Source organism: Urocitellus parryii, chromosome 8 (assembly GCF_045843805.1).
Source record: "Urocitellus parryii isolate mUroPar1 chromosome 8, mUroPar1.hap1, whole genome shotgun sequence".
Taxonomy (NCBI): domain Eukaryota; kingdom Metazoa; phylum Chordata; class Mammalia; order Rodentia; family Sciuridae; genus Urocitellus; species Urocitellus parryii.
The window spans coordinates 115,469,043-115,488,858 of NC_135538.1; the positions used below are offsets into that span (position 1 = coordinate 115,469,043).

The following is a 19,816-nucleotide window of genomic DNA, read 5'->3' on the forward strand; positions in this document are numbered from 1 at the left end:
AAATATATTGAAGTGTACAATTAAAAAGAGAATTTTTTACTATGCAAATTGTACCCAATAAAGCTGTTTTTAAAAAGCAAAAGGGTTCAGTGTGATGGCACATGCCTGTAATCCTAGCTACTCAGGAGGCTGAGGCAGAAAGATTTCAAGATCAAGGCCAGAGAGCTGGTCAAAGTGAAAAATAAAAAAGGGCTAGGGTTTAGTTCAGTGGTAGACCATCCCTGGGTTCAATTCCCAGTACTACAAAAAAAAAAAAAGAAGAAAAAGAAAAAGAGAAAAGAAAGAGAGAGAGAGAAGGATAGTATATCTATATACTAGGATATTATACAGTAGTGAAAACGAATGAACTATTGCTAATAACATAGACTTTCAAGAATATCATTTTTTTAATATTTATTTTTTAGTTGGACACAATATCTTTATTTATTTGTTTTTATGTGGCACTGAGGATCGAACCCAGGGCCTCGCATGTGCTAGGCGAGCACTCTACCACTGAGCCATAACACCAGCCCTCATAGAAGCAAGAAGCAAGCAACAAAATCACACATTGTGATTCCACCTGGAAAAAACTCAAAAACCTGCAAAGCTAAATAATATATTGATATAAACTCATGTGGAAAAATTATAAAGGTAAACCAAGAAAATTATAAACTCAAATTTTAGGATAGTGTTTACCTATGACAACATAGGACACAGGGACAGTGGAGAGGAAGATTCAGGAAAGGGGCTCCAGGACTTCAAAGGTAATGTACTGTGTATTTATTAAACTAGGTATGCGTGCAGAGGTTCATCGTTATTGTGTTTATGTTTATACCTAAAGAGACTTCATTGGGGTTTTTTCCTCCCTCTAATGGGTGCTGAAGAAAAGGGCTAAGAGTTTGGCATTAGGGCAGCTGCGCTTAGAACACAGGAACAGGTGCCAGTTAACCTCTGATTGCCCTAGACAAAACTTATCAGCTCTGCTAGAATGGCAGCAGTCCTTACCTGGGCACTGTCCTTGTAGGAACTGCCAGAGTCCCACGGTGCCTAGCTGCTGCAGGGTCAGGTCCTCTGCTTGCAAGGCTACAGTCAGGTCCTCACCACGTACCTCAATCCCAACAGACACTTCATTCACCTTCAGAGCCAAAACTGAGACCTGTCAAAGGAAACTCCCTGAGTTCTGAGTCCCACGCTTCCAACCCAGAGCCTACCCTTTACATCTAAGAAAGTGGAGCAGCTGACCGAATGAAGGACGAGGTCCTCACCACTGGGTGATACTGAACTGTTGGCCCCTGGGGAACGCTGGCCAAAACTATCTACAACAGGGCTCCCTTGAACAGCATCATCCAAGACACCTGGAAGGGATCCTGATGGAACAGATTCTGGACCAGATTCTGTGTGAGACAGACAACAAGAGAGTTCAAAAGTCAAAAAATTCTAGTTGAATACAACCTTTAAAAACAATGACAACTGTAAAAACAAAATGGTTATGACACTTATGAAATAACTAGAAATTTGAAGACTAACTAGATATTTGATTAATTTAAGAAATAATTGCTTATTTTCAAAATCTCAACAATGGTTATTTGGTCACATGTATAAAATCTGTAAATGAAAGTAATCTATCCGTTGATAGATGACTAGATAAATAAAATGTGGCACATCCATATAATAGAAGAGTATTTAGCCTTAAAAAGGAAGAAAATTCTAAATGGGCTAAGGAACTGAACAGACACTTCACAGAAGAAGAAATACAATCAATCATCAAATATATGAAAAAATGTTCAATATCTCTAAGCAATTAGAGAAATGCAAATCAGAAACTATACTAAGATTTCATCTCGCTCCTGTCAGAATGGCAATTATCAAAAATACAGGCAACAAATATTAGCGAGGATGTGGGGGAAAAGGCATACTCATATTGCTAGCGGGACAGCAAATTGGTGCAACCATTCTAGAAAAGCAGTATGGAGATTCCTCAGAAAACTTGGAATGGAACCACCATTTGACCCAGTCATCCCACTCCTAGGTTTATACCCAAAGGACTTAAAATTAGCATACTACAGTAATGCAGCCACGTCAATGTTTGCAGCAGCTCAATTCACAATAGCTAAACTATGGAACCAAACTAGGTGTCCATCAATAGATGAATGAATAAAGAAAATGAGGTATACCTACTCAATGGAATTTTCCTTAGTTTTAAAGAAGAATGAAATTATGGCATTTGCCAGTAAATGAATGGCATTGGAGAAAATCATGCTAAGTGAAATAAGCAATCCCCAAAAACCAAAGGCTGAATGTTTTCTCTAATATGTGGATGCTAATTCACAATAAGGCAGGCGGCATTAAAGAATAGCATTACCTTAGATTAGGTAGAGGGAAGTTATGGGAGGGGAGGGGAGGGGAGGGGAGGGAATGTGGGGATAGGAAAGACAGTAGAATGAAACAGACATTATTACTTTATGTATATATATGTGACTACGTGACCAATATGATTCTATAACATGTACATTCGGAAAAATAAGAAATTATAGCCCATCTGTGTATGATATATCAAAGTGCATAAATGCATCCTACTGACATGTATAACTAATTAAAACAAATAAAAAATTCTGACATTTACTATTGCCAACAAGAAGACTACAAAGAAGACCTTTAAGGGTATTACATTAAGTAGAATAAGTTAATCACAAAAAAGACAAACACTGTATAACTAATACTAATATCAGATATCTGAACTCCCCAGATTTATAGACAGAGTAGAATGGTGGGTGCCACGGGCAGGAATGAGGAATAAATGTTTAATGAGTACAGAGTTTCAGATGCGCAAGGTAAAAAGTAGTCTGGAGACAGATGGTGGCGATGGTTGCCCGACAGTGAGAATGTACTCAGCACCACTGAACAGTACATTCATAAGGGGTTAAGACGGTCAACTTTATGTATATTTTGCCACAATTTTATGTGGTACTGTACCACTGCTGAGGGCCATTACCAAGTAGGTATTGACGCATCGTAATCCTTGCCAGTGTACCCCATGTTAAATGGACTTGCCTTGGAAATTTGCTGCGACCTTGCTTGTGTGTTTGAGAAAGATGACCCTGCTCAAGGTGATCGAGGGTGGATCCAGGTTTGAGGAAGTATCCTGCAGGTTTGAGGAAGTATCCCGGTCCTTGGGCTTAGGGTGTTCCCGGTTTAAGGCGTTTCCCGGTTTAAGAATATGGGTTTTAGGGAAGTTGAGGTTGAAGATTATTGCTGCTGGGATTAGGGTGTTCCTGTTGCTTGTTCCCGTTGAGTTCTCGTGAGATTCAAATGGGATTTTGGAAAAAGCCTCGTGGAGTAGGTGAAGTGTGCGGCAGAACGAGACTGCCCCTGAACGTGTGTGGAGGCTGGAGTGAGATCCGGAATAAAGAATTGCTGTTTGAACCTACAAAGCTGTGTGGTGCCTCCTGATTCTGGTGCCCCCCCAAGACATCGGCATACCACAATATTTTCAATGCATAAATTGAAAATATTTATGGATAAAAACTATATGTTCGGGATCTGCTTCAAAATAATTTGGGATGAACCAGGAGCAGTGGTGCACACCTTTTTAATCTCAACTACTGGGGAGGCTGAGGCAGGATCCCAAGTTTAAGGCCAGTCTCAACAACTTAGTGAGACCTTGTCTCAAAAAACAAAAGGGCTGGGGACATAGCACAAATGGCACAGTGCCTCTGGGTCTAATCCCTAGTGCTGGAAAAAAAAAATCTGATGGAGAGAAATAGGTAGTGGTATATACTAAATAAGAATGGTCATGAGTTCTTAATGCTGAAGCAAGGTAATGGCCATATGAGGGTTCAATATTTTATTCTGTCTACTTTTATACATGTTTAAATCTTTCCAAAGTTAAAAGTAATTAAAACAAAGTAAACATGTGTATGCACAACCTACCTTAGGAAACAGAGCATTATCTTATTAAAACCAAAACGAGGTATCACCTCACACCTGTCAGATGGCTATTATCAAAAAGATGAAAGAGCCAGACACAGTGGTACACACCTGTAATCCAAGCAACTCAGGAGACTGAGGCAGGAGGATTCCAAGTTCAAGGCCAACCTCAGAAATTTAGCAAGACCTCCTCTCAAAACAAAACCATAAAAGGGCTAGGGATATAGTTCAGTGATAAAGCACCCCTGGGTTCAATCATGGGTACAAAGAAAAGAAACAGGTGAAAGAGTAATTAGTGGGAATGTAAATTAATACAGACATTATGGAAAACAAGATGGTGGTTCCTCAAAAAAAATAGAAATAGAGTTACCATATGATCCAGAAATACCACTTCTGGGTATATATCCAAAGGACTTGAAATCGAATGTTGAAGGTATATCTAAACTCCATGTTTACTATAGTCCCATTCACAAGAGATAAGTTATGGAATCAATCTGTATGTGCCCATCAACTAATGAATAGATAAAGAAAATATGGTATATGTACACAATGGAATACTATTCTGCTTTTCAAAGGAAGGAAATTCTGTCATTTGTGACAATCTGAAGAAACCTGAAGAACATCTGCCCAAATGAAATAAGCCAAGCACAGAAAGCCAAAACCCACATATTCTCACTTACATGTATAATCTGAAATAATTTAACACAAAGAAATCAGAAAGCAGAAGGCTGGTTACCAGGGGCTGGCTAGTAGAGGGATGAAGAGATAGATGTTGGTCAAAGGACACAATGTTTCAGTTAGACCAGAGATAATGAATATGTTAGTTAACTCGATGCAAAACTTGACACTGTGTATGTCATAGCATCACTTTGTACCCCATACACGTACAACTATAATAAGTCAATATCTGATAAAAATAAATAAATAAAGGAAGAAATAGTACATTCTCTTTAGATGCTCTCAAGGGTCTCAAGGGACTTTTTTTGTTTTTTTTTTTTTTGGTTTTTGTTTTTTAGAGAGAGAGAGAAAATTTTTAAAAATATTTATTTTTTAGTTTTCAGTGGGACACAACATATTTATTTTATTTTATGTGGTGCTGAGGATCGAACCCAGTGCCCTGCGCATGCCAGGTGAGCACGTTACCACTTGAGCCACATCCCCAGCCCTCAAGGGACATTTTAAGTCAATAAGCTAAGAGAACCAGTGTAACTTTTAGAGGAGATAGATTTAATCCCTAAAAGTTACTCATTTTCTAAAGACAAAAAGCTTCTTAAAAAAAAAAAAGCTTCTAAATACTTTCCAACAATAAACTATATAGGCACAGTGGCACATACTCATAATCCTAGTGACTTAGAGGCTGAGGCAGGAGGACTGCAAGTTCAAGGCTAGCCTAGGCAATTTAACAAGACATTGTCTCAAAAAAAATAAAAAGATAAGGGGATATAGTTCAGTGGTAAAACACTCTTTGGTTCAATCCCCAGTACTGAAGGAAAAAAAAAAAAAAAAACTCACACCATTGATAACAAATACAGAACTAATCCCCGAAATAACTACATAGTTCTAAGACTAATGATTTATCCTTTGATTTGAATCCCTTTCTGTGATAAAGGTCAAGTATTAAGTAATAACCTGGAAGATGTTGAGATAAAGCCAGAGCCCCAAATCTACTAAATTTTTTCTCTTCTTTTTGTTTTGATTAAGAAAGTGTATATATTATGAAATCTCTGCTCCTCTTGAATCCTGTTGGCTTTAATACTGGCAGCAGAGAGAACCCCTTTGTATTTAGGCAACTTTGCTCCCACATACCAGACTCCAAGAGCATCACAAAGCTATCGCTGCCATCACTGTCCACTGAAATCCGGTCTTCGGGACCACTGTTATCCAATGAGACACCATCAAATGACTGCTGAGATACTGTCCTCTTCATGGAGAAAAAGCGGAGCCGGGCAGCACCTCCACCCACTGGGGCTGCTGGGCCCTCATCTGTCTTAGCCATGAGCTCCCTGTTTAAGAAAAATAAAAACAAAACACATGTATGAAGATGAGAAAAAAAAAAGAGAGAGAGAGAGAGAGAGAGAGAATAGCGTTACATTAGATTAGGCAGAGAGAAGTAATGGAAGGGGAGGGGAGGGGATGGGGGGATAGGAAGGATAGTAGAATGAAACAGACATTATTATTACTGTGTGTATATACGTGACTGCATGACCAATATGATTCTGCAACCTATACACTCAGAAAAATGAGAAATTACATCCCATCTGTTTCAAATGTATGATATGTCAATGTCATTGTACTGTCATGTGTAACTAATTAAAACAAATAAAAATACAAAAAAAAATTTAAAAAGAAAAAGAAAAACAAACCCACAAATGTGGCTTTGAAGATATGTTTGTTCCCACCCCAGCAATATGCTTCCCCTTCAGCTCAAATAGTTAATGTGAAGAGAAAACTTTATAGCTGCTATAAAAAGATGAAGTTATTTTTCACCCACTGGCCCTTCTGAATTACCTTATTCCAGTACGTTTAGGTGTGTGAGCAGCTAATCAACATTAAATGTCAAAGTTATTCAGGGTCATCCCATACATAAGAGACAATATCTACCTACCAAACTGGTGCCACCTGGAGCCACCAGCATCCATTCTACATGTCCTTATTGAACAGCTTCTGTAAGCAAGGTACCACAATACTAGGCACAAGGAAGAAGTGTAGGGTGGACAAATTGATGAATAAGACGTTCTCAAAAGAATTTATGATCTGTTAGGAGACAGACTTATGCATATAAACTTTATAGGGATTGTCATACATGACATAAAGAGAGGGACAGAAACACAAGCCTAAGGCTAGACAATATTAAAAGAGGAAAAGAAATGAGAAGGAAATCAAGAATGGCTTTGTGGGAGGAGATGGCATTTGAGGCGGTCCCTGAAGGACTGTGAAACAGAACAGGGCACTCCTCTCCTGCACTGCACAAAGGCACAGAGCCTGAGGCAAAATAAGACTGGGAAGTGTGCAGCCCAGCTGCTGGGAGGTTTTGTTGGGGAGAGCAATGGAAGATAAAGCTAGAAAGGCATGACAGTTGAAAAGAAACAGCTAAAGACCCTTTAATCCCACCCTCCCAGTTTACAGATGAACAGTCGGACCCATGGTCACAATTAAAGGTGGTATTTTATTATGATTATTACTATTAATAGGTACCAGGGATTGAACCCAGGGGTATTCAATCACATCCCCAGCCCTTTTTACTTTTATTTTTTTACTTTGAGTCAGGGTCTCTCTAAGTTGCTGAGGCTGGCTTGGAACTTGTGATCCTCCTGCCTCAGCCTCCTGAGTCACTGGGATTATAGACATGTGCCACCATGCCCAGTTGAAAGTATTATTATGAAAAACCCCAGGGGGCCGGCCTTCGAGCGACAGCGGCGCAAGATGGCAGCCACCACGGGCTCGGACAATTTATGAAAACTGAATATACAGCCTTAAAATACAATGTGGACCTAAATGCCCAGAAGCACCCCCCTTTGTAAGATTTGTAACAAAAATTAATATGAACGGAGTTAATAGTTCTAATGGAGTGGTGGACCCAAGAGCCATATCAGTGCTAGCAAAGTGGCAGAATTCATATAGCATCAAAGTTGTTCGCAAGAGCTGCGGCACTTAATGATGTCTAAAGAAAATATGAAACTCCCCCAGCCTCCGGAAGGACAGTGTTACAGCAATTAATCAAAAGCAACGCCACCAGCCCTCCCCCATTTGATTTAACCAGTCTTCATTCTCCACCGTAGTAAATTTTCTAGATGCGTCTTGTAGACCTCAAAGTACTGGAAAGGAAGCTCCCATTCGAAGGCAATTTATCTTAAGATACTGTAAATGATACTAATTTTTTGTCCATTTGAAATATATAAGTTGTGCTATTAAAAAAAAAAAAGAAAAGAAAAACCCCAAGCCCCTAACTTCCCTGAAAGTGCTCTTCACTTCACCACAAAAATTGCAGCTTAAACTAAAGATTACATACGTCTCAGCCATTTCAGTACATTGAGATTCACAGAGACAGCACCCAGCCCAGTGAGAGCTGGACGGGCACTGGGTGACTCTGTCTCAAACTAAACTAAACACAGGCAAAGAAGATCCAAAGAGGCTGTGAGGCAAAATGTCATCATATGCATTCTTCATGAAAACATGCCAGAAGGATCACAAGAGGCAGCATCTGGACGGCTAGGCACAACGGTGCACACCTGTAATCCCAGCAATTTAGGAGGCAGGAGGATCACAAGTTCAAAGCCAGCTTCAGCAACTTAGCAAGGTCCGAACCAACACAGAGAGACCTGTCTCAAAATAAAAAAATAAAAAGGGCTGGGGACGTGGCTCAATGGTCAAGCACCTCTGGGTTCAATCCCCAGCACCAAAAAAGTAGCAGCAGTGGCAGCACCTGGGCTATTTCAGTTGACTTTCAGTTGAGTTTTCTAAGAAGTGTTCAGAGAGGTAAAAGACCATGTCTGCTAAGGAGAAAGGAAAATTTGAAGACATGACAAAGGTGGAAAAGGCCCATTGTGAAAGAGAAATGAAAGCCTACATCCCTTCTAAAGGGAGGTCTCCCTCAGTCTTCTTGTTCAGCTCTATCACCCCAAAATCAAAGGAGACCATCCTGGCCTAACCATTGACGATGTTGCAAAGAAACTGGGAGAGATGCGGAATCACACTGCTGCCGACGACAGGCAGTCTTATGAAAAGAAAGCAGCTGAGCTGAAGGAAAAACACACAAAGGACACTGCTGCCTACCAAGCTAAAGGAAAGTCTGATGCAGCAAAAAGGCAGCTGTCAAGGCTAAAAACGCTCAAGAAGATCAAGAAGGTGTAGAAGAAGATGATGATGATAAACAAGTTGGTTCTAGGAGTTGCTTTTTTTTTTCTTTCCTTGTCTATAAAGAGTTTAACACCAACCATACAAAACTCATTCCTTTTAAAGAAAAAAAATTGCAATGTAAGTATATAGTTAACATACTACCAAATGTGTCTTTCGGTGGCTCTGTCTTGGTAATACTTTCAACAGCTGTTGACCTTGCCTGGTACAGTATGGGGGTTGTACACTAGCATGGAATTGAAAGCAGGTTTTTGTTGTTACACACCACAAATTAGTTCTATATGGAGACAATATAGTTTTTCATCTTTAGTTGTCCCGGATGTAGCTTATATGAAATAATTGTTCTGTTAACTGAATACCACTCTATAACTGAAAAAAATGCAGCTGTTTTGTTGACATTCTGAATGCTTCTAAGTAAGAAGAAGAGACAGAAATGTGTTAAACAGACAGGGTCAAGGACCCCCACACCAGGAGTTTAAAAAAATGGAGTAGACAGCTTGTAATTGTAACTGGTGACTCCATTGGGGCCTGAAGGTATGTGCCTGAATCCTGAGCCAGTCTCTGAGACAAAGCAGCACCCTGATAATATCCTGGTATAACTGGACTCAAAGATACACTTCTTTAAAATCTCTAGCATATGGTTTCCAAGGCCACATAAAAAAATAACTCCCCTCTAACCTTGTTATATTAAACCCCTAGATAACAGACATCCCTCAAACCCTCCTTCGGGCTTCTCCCCTACAAGAGCTCTGCTTTCTTTCTCTTTTTTTTTGGGGGGGGGGTGTTATCTGGGATTGAATTTAGGGGCACTTGACCACTGAGCCACATCCCAGCCCTATTCTGTATTTTATTTAGAGACAGGTCTCACTGGGTTGCTTAGCACCTCATCTTTGCTGAGGCTGGCATTAAACTCACAACCTTCCTGCCTCAGCCTCCCAAGCCGCTGGGATCACAGGAGTACACCACTGCACCTGGCCCCAGCCCTTTTTTTATTTTTAGTTTTTTAAAAAAAATTTTTAGTTCTAGATGGACACCATACCTTTACTTCATAAAAAGTTTTGTTTTTTTTTTTTAAAGAGAGAGTGAGAGAGAGAGAGAGAGGGGGACAGAGAGAGAGAGAGAATTTTAACATTTTTATTTATTTTTTCTTAGTTCTCGGCGGACACAACATCTTCATTTGTATGTGGTGCTGAGGATCGAACCTGGGCCGCACACACGCTAGGCGAGCGCGCTACCGCTTAAGCCACATCCCCAGCCCCTATAAAAAGTTTTTTATGTGGTGCTGAGGATGAACCCCAGTGCCTCACACATGCTTGGCAAGCACTCTACCACTGAGCTACTACCACGCCCCCCACCAGCCCTTTTGTATTTTTTATTTAGAGACAGGCTCTTACTGAGTTGCTTAGGACCTCACTAAGTTGCTGAGGCTGGCTTCCAATGTGAAATCCTCCTGCCTCGGCCTCCCAAGCCACTGGGATTACAGGCATTTGCCACCATACCTCACTCTTTCTTTCTATTACTTTAATAAATCCTGTTACCTTGCTCTCACCCTTTGTCAATGGATCTCATTCGTTGAATTCATGAGACAAAGAACACAGATCATCCCATCTCCTAAATACAAATTTTATTTTAAAAAATTATATATTAAAGTGTTTTGAAAACTGTAAAGTGACACATGGATTTATCATAATAATTGACTATGCTACACTAAGAAGTTCAAATGGGACCTGGGGGTGTAGCTTGGTTGGACAGCACCTTCCTAGCATTCACCAGGCCCTGGGGTTCCTTCCATCCCCAGCACCACAAAAAAATAAAAAGTTCAAAGAAAATTCAGGGAAGCATAAGGAAAATGCTTAAAGGTTTTAGAGTAAGAAAATGACAAAATCACACCTGTGTTTTAGAAAGTTTAACGTGGCTTTTTCAATGTAGAAACCAACACTTTACTAAAACAGTCCAATGTGGAAACAGATAGGAAAAGCTGATAAGAGATTCTCTAGAGAAGTGTGTCCTGGTGGCAGCATCAGCATCAACAGGGAACCTCTCAGAAACGCAGAATCTCAGCCCAATCTCATACCTACTGAATGAGAAGCCCTGGGAACAGGTCTCTGCAACCTGTTCAATGAGGACTTGAGGTGATTCTAATGCACACTCAGTTTTAAAAACCACTCATTTAGGAATTACGGCCAGAACAAGATAGATTAGTTTTAAGAGGCAAAGCACTAAAATGTTCACCTGGATGAGCAGGAGAATGCTACTATCCAAAGAAGAAAGAACTGATCTGGGGAGGGATACGAAATCAGTTTCATACATGTGAGCAGCTACCTCTGAGAGATCCAACTGTCTAGTAGACAATTTTAAATGAAGAGCAGGAGAAATGAAGGAATTCAGGACAGAAAACAAAGCTTACAGCAGATGTAAAGGAGATGAATAAAATAACCAAGAGAAAATATTCAAAAACATAGACTAATACAAACCTTCTAAAGTCTGGCAAATGCATCAAGAACCTTAAAAATATTTACAGCATTTGACCCAGTATCACTTACAGACTTTTACTCTAAAGAGAGATTTAGATACATACAAATATGCAGAGTAAGGTTCACAAAAATAAGGACACTAAACACAGCATTAGTTCTACCTGAGAAAGACTGGAAACAGACTAACAGACCCCATAGATAATGAAATGGATGAATAAATTATAATATATACATTTGATAGAACATAATAATGCAATTAAAAATCATGTATTCAAATACCTAATAAATGAGAAAATATTCACAATAAAACATTAAGTGAACAAAGCAGGATGCAATGTTGTAGAAATAATATAATCCTATTGTAAAAACAATATTTGTGTCCATATACAAGCATTCACATGGGCACACTGATTTAGATGGGTGTACAAATCAGGAAGCAAATAGACCTAAATGTAAATAGCAACTTTTCTGTGTGTGTGTGCTAGCGATTGAACCCAAGGATACTTTACTACTGAGTTATATCCCCAGTCCTTTTTATTTTTTATTTTAAGACAGGGTCTTGGTAAGTAGCTGACCATCTTGCTAACTAGTGGAGGCTGGCTTCAAACTTGGAATCCTCCCACCTCAGCCTCCTGAGTATCTAGGATTGCAAGTGTGCATCACTACACCTGGCAAGAGCAGCTATCTCTATTTTCTCCTTTCTTCTTATCACCTACATCTTCAATACAATGAGCATAGATCACTCTTCTAATTAAAAAACTAAAAATTAGGACAAAAGTGATCATAACAGAACCATGATGGCGCACTCCTGTAATCCCAGCATTTTGGAAGGTGGAGGCAGGAGGATCACAAGCTCCAAGCCAGCCTCAGTAATTTAGCAAGGCCCTGGGCAACCTGGAGAGACTAAAAAGGGCTAGGCTTAGTGGCAGAGCACATGCCTAACATGCGTGAGGCACTGGGTTTCACGCTTAGTACCGCATACAAATAAAACAAAGGCCCATTGACAACTAAAAAAATTTTTAAAATAAAAATGAAAAAAAAAAAGAGCTGGGGATGTGGCTCAGTGGTTAAGCATCCCTGGGTTCAATTCCGAATACCAAAAAAAAAAAAAAAGTGTTCAGAATATGGACAACCTTGAAAGTATTTACATTTGTAGGACAAAAAGAAAAGATTAGTCAAAAAAAAAAAAAAGACTCCTTCAGAGAAATGAGAGTAACTGCAGTAATTTTCAATGTAGAAATCAACTATTTACTAAAACAGTCCACATGTGGAAACAAGAAAACCCGATTCCCTAGAGAAGTGGGTCCTGGTGGAAGCATCAGCATCAACAGGAAACTTCTCAGGGTTAAAAATGTTCAGAACGAGTTGCCCCGCAATGTTAACTGCCGCAGAGAAGTCCAGGAAAGGGCAGACTGAGGAAAGGCCATGGGTTTGGACAGATAGGAAGGCACTGTCGGTTTCACCAGAGCTTTTATCACACATCTTCCTGTGATCATTTTCACTTTCCCCATCTCCTTTATACGTCTCCATTTGAAAAGGCAGCACCTTCAGTCTTTGCCCCACCGCTCACAAGTTGTATAAATCTTGAGCAAGTTTTTTTCAACCTTGCTGAGCCTCAGTTTCCTCATCTGTTAAATGGCGAGTGATATTAGTATCTTTCTTATAGGACTGTTACAAGAATTCTGTGGATTAATATTGTATGTAGGACAACGTCTGACACACAAAATACTTCAATCTAATATTATTACAACACTCACTCCTTTAAGTGTTCCTCTCTTCTTCCTCCTTGGCAACCTATCCTAGCAGGAAGATACTCATAGGCAATGCTAAGAGACCCACGTAAGATAATTCACTACATTCACTTTGAAAAACAGTTCTAATGCCACTGATTGTCATACCATGCTATCTAAATCACAAAGTGTCCCAACAAAGATTTCCTTTACTTCATTGTCTTTCCTAAATCCATAAGGAACCCATGGGAAAATTCATAATGCTCTCCTCTTCTAATGTCACATTTCTGTGTTTTCTCCCTATTGTATCTCTAGTGCTTAACCTAGAGCCTACAACACAATAAGAGCTCAAAAAGTATTTGCAAGCTGGGCACAGTGGTGCACACCTGTAATCCCAGCAGGTGGCTGAGGCAGGAGAATTGAGAGTTCAAAGCCAGCTTCAGCAAAAGCAAGGCGCTAAGCAACTCAGTGAGACCCTGTCTCTAAATAAAATACAAAATAGGGCTGGGGATGTGACTCAGTGGTCGAGTGCCCCCAAGTTCAATCCCCAGTACCAAAAAAAAAAAAATGTATTTGCTGCTTTCTTCTTATTCTGGCAGATGTTGGTAAGGTGTATCAGAAAGAACAAGTCCAAAGCCCCAGTTTTTCTACTAACAAGATAGAGAGAATCCATGAGCACATCCTCTCTTGAGCTTTAGTTTCCTCAACTATAAATGGGGGATAAAAATGTCTGTAGCTGGGCTGGGATTGTGGCTCAGTGATAGAGCATACACCTCACATGTGCAAAGCGCTGGGTTCAATCCTCAGCACCACATAAAAATAAATAAATAAAATTGTGTCCAACTACAACTAAAAAAAAAAAGACCACTGAGAAGAATATTATACAGATACCAGCTATTGTTATCATAGTATATCTGTTATTAATAATTATGAATTAATGAAAGAGAAGATGATCTGATTTTAAGCAGCAATAAACAATGACTTGAAAACTGCCCACAAAATGGCCCCACGTATGCATTCTCCTGGACTATGTGGTGCTTCAAAATGTAAAAGTGCATATAATAGGAGGCCTTAGGCAGAAGGGTCAGAACTAGAGGAAGAGATGGAGTGAATGAAGGAGGCAGAGAACCACTCACTTGGTTGGGGGCAGGGACAGCATCTTGTGCATGGTGGAGGTCATTCGATCTCTGCCCAGACTGAAGGCATCCTTAGTCAGGGACACAGCTTCCTTAGTGAGGTCCATGGTGGCATGTAGAGCCTCCTTGGTGGCATCCTTGGTCATGTGAATAGCACTCGACAATTCTCCTTCAAGGTTCTTCAAGGGAACAGGCTCACCCTGTCCATTCACAGCAGTATCCCTGCCAGCTGTGGACTTCAATGCAGCTGGTGAGCTGGAGGCTTGGGCTCTGCTCAGTCTCTTGGCCTGGAGGGACTCAACTGCCTCGTGGCCTTTCCCTGCCAGCTGCTGTGGAAGTGGACCTGAGTCCTGTAATTCTCCGTTGCTCTGAGGCCTCTCATGAGATGCATCAAGATTGTCAATACTACTATTCTCCAGGACCTTCTCGGGGCTTGCTGGGCCCTGGTCTGAGGAGGCATCAGACTTCAGTTCCCGATCCTCTGAACGAGACAGCTCTGAATCTATGAGGCTGGTGGTGTCTGAACCTGCAGAATCAGCATCGACAGCCCCAGGGGCAGGATGCATGAGCAGAGCCACTTCAGCGCTGGGAAAGAGCACACCAATGCAAGCTGTCTGGTCCTGCAGGGGAGACCCTGTCATGGCCTCTGTATCCTTAGTCAGCTGCTCCTGAAGCTCCTGCAGCACCTCCTTCAGACGGAGCAGAGCCAAGTACTGGTAATGGTCCAGCCTCACTCGGACATGGGCCGGGGAGTGTACAAGCACATGGACATCTGCTGCATCCTCCAGTTCTGCCACAGGCCCTTTGTTGTCCACACCATCACTGCCTTCTCTCAGAATTTCCATGACTTCTGTAAGGCCTGACAAACTTTTCAAATCATGCTCAGTCTTTGACCTCTGATGGGACACAGAATCAGGGATGAGGGCTTCAGAGTGAACAGGACTGCCAAAGCTGGCTGATGGTTTCAACCTCCCCTCCGAGGCCAAAAGGAGCCTTCGAGCCTGGGCCTGCTGCCAGCGGAGAGGTAGACAGGCCCAAACAGACAAGGGGAAGGGGGCCACAAAATTCAAGGTATGGCCTTTGAAGTTCTCTGTTCCCTCAAAGTCCAAGGAGATCTGGGTAAAGTGGATGGACCAGAGATCCTGGGAAGCCTTAGGCCTCTGGGGAGGGAGGGTACTAGGCTGAGGAAGGCGGGAATCCATCTGGAAGGCATGATGCAAAAAAAGCATGTGCAGAAGGCTAAAGCCACCCGGAACCTTGGGAAAGCGATCATAATTAGAATGGAAGAACTCAGCAGCAGCAAAACCCCGGAAGAGGGTCTGGAGATCTGGACAGCTACATTGTGGGGCATATCGTGTATTGGTGGCAATCATCCCTGATGAAGAGAAGACAAGAGCCTGGGGACGATGCAATTTTGCCTGCTCTCTCTTCTCCAGAGGGAAGCTCACCTTCAGAGAAAAAACACAATTCAGAATGACTCTCTGAGTATCTCAACACCCCACCACTAATACACATGCCAAGGATCATTTGGGCCGGGAAACTGTTTTTCTTACTTCCATGAGGAGAACAACTATGGATAACAGCCATGAGAAAAATGCAATTGTGGTTACCACAGGGGACAAAATTCCTACTCTCTCCCTACCTTTAACCGGAAGGCATCTAGCCGGATATCCAGATGTTCATCTTTCTGCCTTGAATCCTCCAGTTTGTAAATAGCTTTGAACTGCTCCAAGCTACGGTATAAATCTAGGCAAAAGAGGTTTCCCCAGAGCAAGCTGACAGGATCCACAGTAAATGCCAAATCATTTAACTGAATGTAGAGGTTGGGACAGGGAACTGGAAAGCAGAGAGGAAAAGAATCATCATGGATGAAGTGGCAGCTAGACTCTTACTTACTAGCTAATGTTTGCTTCATTATCAAGACAGCAAAGATACACATTATGCAGGGCAGATTTTAACAAAGGTACACAAAATTAACTCAAATATCTAAACTCCTAATAACAAATGAGGATACACATAGTGGCCCTGAGTCTGAAAAAGGTGAAGAGCATGAGCTAGACAAAAGAAATGGCTGGTCCCGAGGCTCACCTGGAAGCTCCTGATTATCTGGGAAATAATACTCTGTAAACTCAACATGAATGGCAGAGACCTGAGTGGGTAAGCTGTGGAGTTTGCGACTGCAGGAAAGGAGTGTAGATGGCTTCTTACTTGGCTGTCCAGCTGTAGAAACCTAAGCAATCACAACTTACTGTTAGCATCAGTAGCAGTCCCCAGAATAGAAGTCAATTCCTGAACCGTCCTGCCTAAGCCTGGCACAACCATATTCCAGGCACTATCTCCGCCTTCCACTAGCCCCAAGGTAGTTTTTTCAGCAGGTGGTTGAGTAGAGCATTCCAAGGAAAGCTGGGACAAGTCCTTTTCTCAGTAGCTATGCTCAAAAGACCCCACTGTCAGTCTACCCAGAATAAGGCAAACGGTCCCTGGATTCTACGACTTTGGTCACACTGTTCCAGTTGCTTTCCAAATGAACTTTCCAGCCCTTTCCAAACATGTTTCCCCACTTCCTCACCTGGTGGATGTCCAGGTCATCCACTCGTACAACCATGCAGCTAGAGCGTAAGCGATTCCAGGCCGGAGGCCGAAAAGCAGCCTGACGTCCCCCAGAGGGACACTTCTCAAGAAGGTTCTTTCGAGGACTAGAGAGAGAATCTAAATAAAAATAAGAAAGTGGGAAAGAAAATGATAGATTGTCAACTCTCATTATTAATGGAACTAAAAAAGTAAGCCGGGCATGGTGGTGCATGACTGGTCCCAGGGACTCTGAAGGCTGAGGTCCTGAGCAAAATAATAAAAAAAAAAAAAAAAAAAGAAAGAAAGAAAAGAAAAGAAAAGCAGAAATCTTAAGATCATTAATGCTAACAGCAGGAAAGAGCACAAACTGGATGGAACTCAAAAATGTTCTCCTGCAGACCAAGGTAACAGTGTTGTTTCTGTTTTTGCGGTTCTGGGGATTGAACCTAGGACTGCTCTATCACTGAGCTACAGTCTCAGTCCTTTTTAGTTTTTTTTTAAGACAGGGTCTCACTGTGCCCAGGCTGGTCTCAAACTTACAATCCTCCTGCCTTAGGCTCCCAAGTAGCTGGGATTACAGGCCTGTGCTACTATACCTGGGGATAACAGCTTTCTGAATAGAGATGATGAGAACTTCTCTTTAACAGTACAGCTATCCCTGGGGACAAAGAAAGTCACTAATGTCACTCTGTGGGACACAGTTGGTTTAACTAGCTACTCCACTGCTCTATCTGCACTGGTTATTCCAAGGTGAATGGTTAAGAGGCTAAGAACTGGAGTCTTCCAGTTTTTTACCTGCTTTCCTCCGGAAAGGGGAGTCTACCCCCAGGTGCCAGGGTGGTTTCAGACCAGTCTCTTCATGCCATTTCTCCATTTTACTCTGAAATTCTATCACAAGCTTCTGAGCCCAATGTCCTCGGGTCTCCATGGCCTCACAGTGCCGTACCCAATGTTTGCAGCTATCACCTGTACAACAAAAAAGCAGGAAGATTTTAGCCCAAGACCATGATCCAATGTTTCCGTTTTCCCTTCCTGTCAGAAAAATCACAGTGCAGAATCTGACCCCTCATTCCCAATCCAGAATTCTGAAATAAGGAAATATTATCCAGTGAGAGCTCCCAAATTCATCTGGACTCCATATGTGATTTTTCCTAAGGATCCTTAAGGGCAGCAGCTGACTGCTGCCATCCTTAACTATGGATTACTGGAGAGGATCTAACTCTAGTGGAGATCTAGGGCTGAGGGGAGAATCAAAAGCAACATCTCAGACACTGCTCCACCCCCAACTTCCTCTCCTCCATCACTAAGAGCAGATCATCCAAGTTTCCAAAAGATGCCCTGACACCTCTGAGTATGTGCTGTAATCCCTGGAACCCTCCTGCTGGGCAGTCAGGAATGAAACCAGGAATCTTCCCTCAATATTTTGGGCCATGCTAGAATTGACCCCATTCAGATTTCTCCTAACCTGCCCAGTGGAAGGGGTAGTAGTCAAATGCCATCTTGCGGAAGGTAAGCTGCATGGCACCACCCATGAGTCTATTTGCAGAGATACCTATGAAAGAAAAATACAGATGAATAGCACTGGAAGGAACAAAGAAGCCTAACTACCACCTGAAGCACTTAGAAGTCCTCTGGAGCCACCTCCAAATCCCAGCTGGGAACACAGTGCAGCTGAAAGGACATGATGCCAGGTGACTTGCAAGCCTGCAGCCTTCTTCTGTTAAGCTGCAATAGCCCATGGACATGCTCTAGAAGATCCAAAAAAAAATAAAGTATATTCCATTGTCTCTGTAACTGGCTGCCAGATTTCCAGAAAAGCCAAAGAAAATAAAAAATTGATTCAGGAATTCTAATACTAGGTTTCCCACAGACCCACTCTAAACCTGGACTGACTGGTTCCCCCAACCCTAAAAACATTGTCCTTCAATACAACATCTGGAAAAGTATAACCAAATCCTCCCTGCTCCCCTCCTCTGCTCCCCCACACAAAAATACCCATATTATTTCTTTTCACATCCCGGTCTCATAGCTAGAGCTATGATATTAGACAATCACTATATGCTGTACATACAAAGTACCATGGAACAATGAAACATGGAACATTATAAGATAAAAATATATTGTTTTGTAGGTAAACTGGAATTTCTATCAGCAAGTCAAAAATTACATAATGTTTACCTTAGAATTTATGTTAAATTCTTATGAATGAACTTCCCATGTTTCTATCTTATCTAATTAGACTAAAAAACTGTAAAAGTAGAAATTATTTCTTCCACACATTATGTGGTCCACCCTTTTATGCACTTCCACCCTGTACCCTACGATTGTACCTAGTCTTGTAACTAACAGATGCTACTTGTAACTAGTAGACGATAAGAGGGAAGAAAACAACACAGAAATGAGTCAAAGGAATCACCATGCAATCTTTAGGAATAAGCCAGGATAGCTTCAACAAGTAGGTCATTTCCTCCGATCTAGATTTTGCCATCCCAAATTCTGGACTAATCATCCTCCTACCAGGTGAAACACCTACACCAGAATTTCTGTTTCTCAACTTTTTTTTTTTTTCATAATGACCTCCCCTAGATTTTTGCTTTGTTTTTGTTTTTGTTTGTTTGGTTGGTTGGTTGGTTGGTTGGTGCTGGCAATTGAACTAGGGATGCTTTCCCAATGAGTTACATCCCCGGCCCCTTTTACTTTTTATTTTGAGACAGGGTCTCACTAAGTTGCTTAGGGCCTAAGTTGCTGAGGCTGGCCTTGAACTAGTTATCCTCCTGTCTCAGCCTCCCAGGTTGTTGGGATTATGGACATATACCACCAACCTGGCCTAAGGAGACTTTTTAGACATTTTTTTCCTAATTGTCCCCCACCATGAAATTTTAATTCCATACGTATATTATACACATGTATAATTCTCAAAGTTAAAATCACAAAGTTAAAATCACACTTATAATATATATGTGTGTGTATATATGTATATACTTCAGACATATAAAAAATTCGTACAAAACATTTTCTTTTTCAGTCTAGGGTAAAGAAACAGAATAACTGTTTTAAGCTAAATTAAATATTTTAAATATATTAATGTTCAACTTAAATTTGTAATTGTGCTGATAAAATATGATTATTTACTTATATAAACTGT

The 19,816-nt window shown here is 41.2% G+C and overlaps 1 protein-coding gene and 1 pseudogene across 2 annotated transcripts in view; one reads left to right on the forward strand and one right to left on the reverse strand.

Moving 5' to 3' along the window:
• Positions 1-19,816, reverse strand: part of Bltp3a (bridge-like lipid transfer protein family member 3A) — a 72,959-nt gene that overhangs the window by 6,868 nt on the left and 46,275 nt on the right. For both annotated transcript variants that reach the window (XM_026383684.2, XM_026383685.2), the window contains 9 exons: positions 18,137-18,223; positions 17,467-17,637; positions 16,670-16,809; positions 16,189-16,330; positions 15,743-15,936; positions 14,101-15,548; positions 5,713-5,909; positions 1,222-1,373; positions 985-1,135 (listed from right to left, as the gene is read on the reverse strand). In XM_026383684.2, coding sequence (XP_026239469.2) covers positions 985-1,135; positions 1,222-1,373; positions 5,713-5,909; positions 14,101-15,548; positions 15,743-15,936; positions 16,189-16,330; positions 16,670-16,809; positions 17,467-17,637; positions 18,137-18,223 — 2,682 coding nt within the window. The remainder of the gene's footprint in view (positions 1-984; positions 1,136-1,221; positions 1,374-5,712; positions 5,910-14,100; positions 15,549-15,742; positions 15,937-16,188; positions 16,331-16,669; positions 16,810-17,466; positions 17,638-18,136; positions 18,224-19,816) is intronic.
• LOC113179032 (ubiquitin-conjugating enzyme E2 variant 1 pseudogene) lies at positions 7,049-7,623 on the forward strand (annotated as a pseudogene).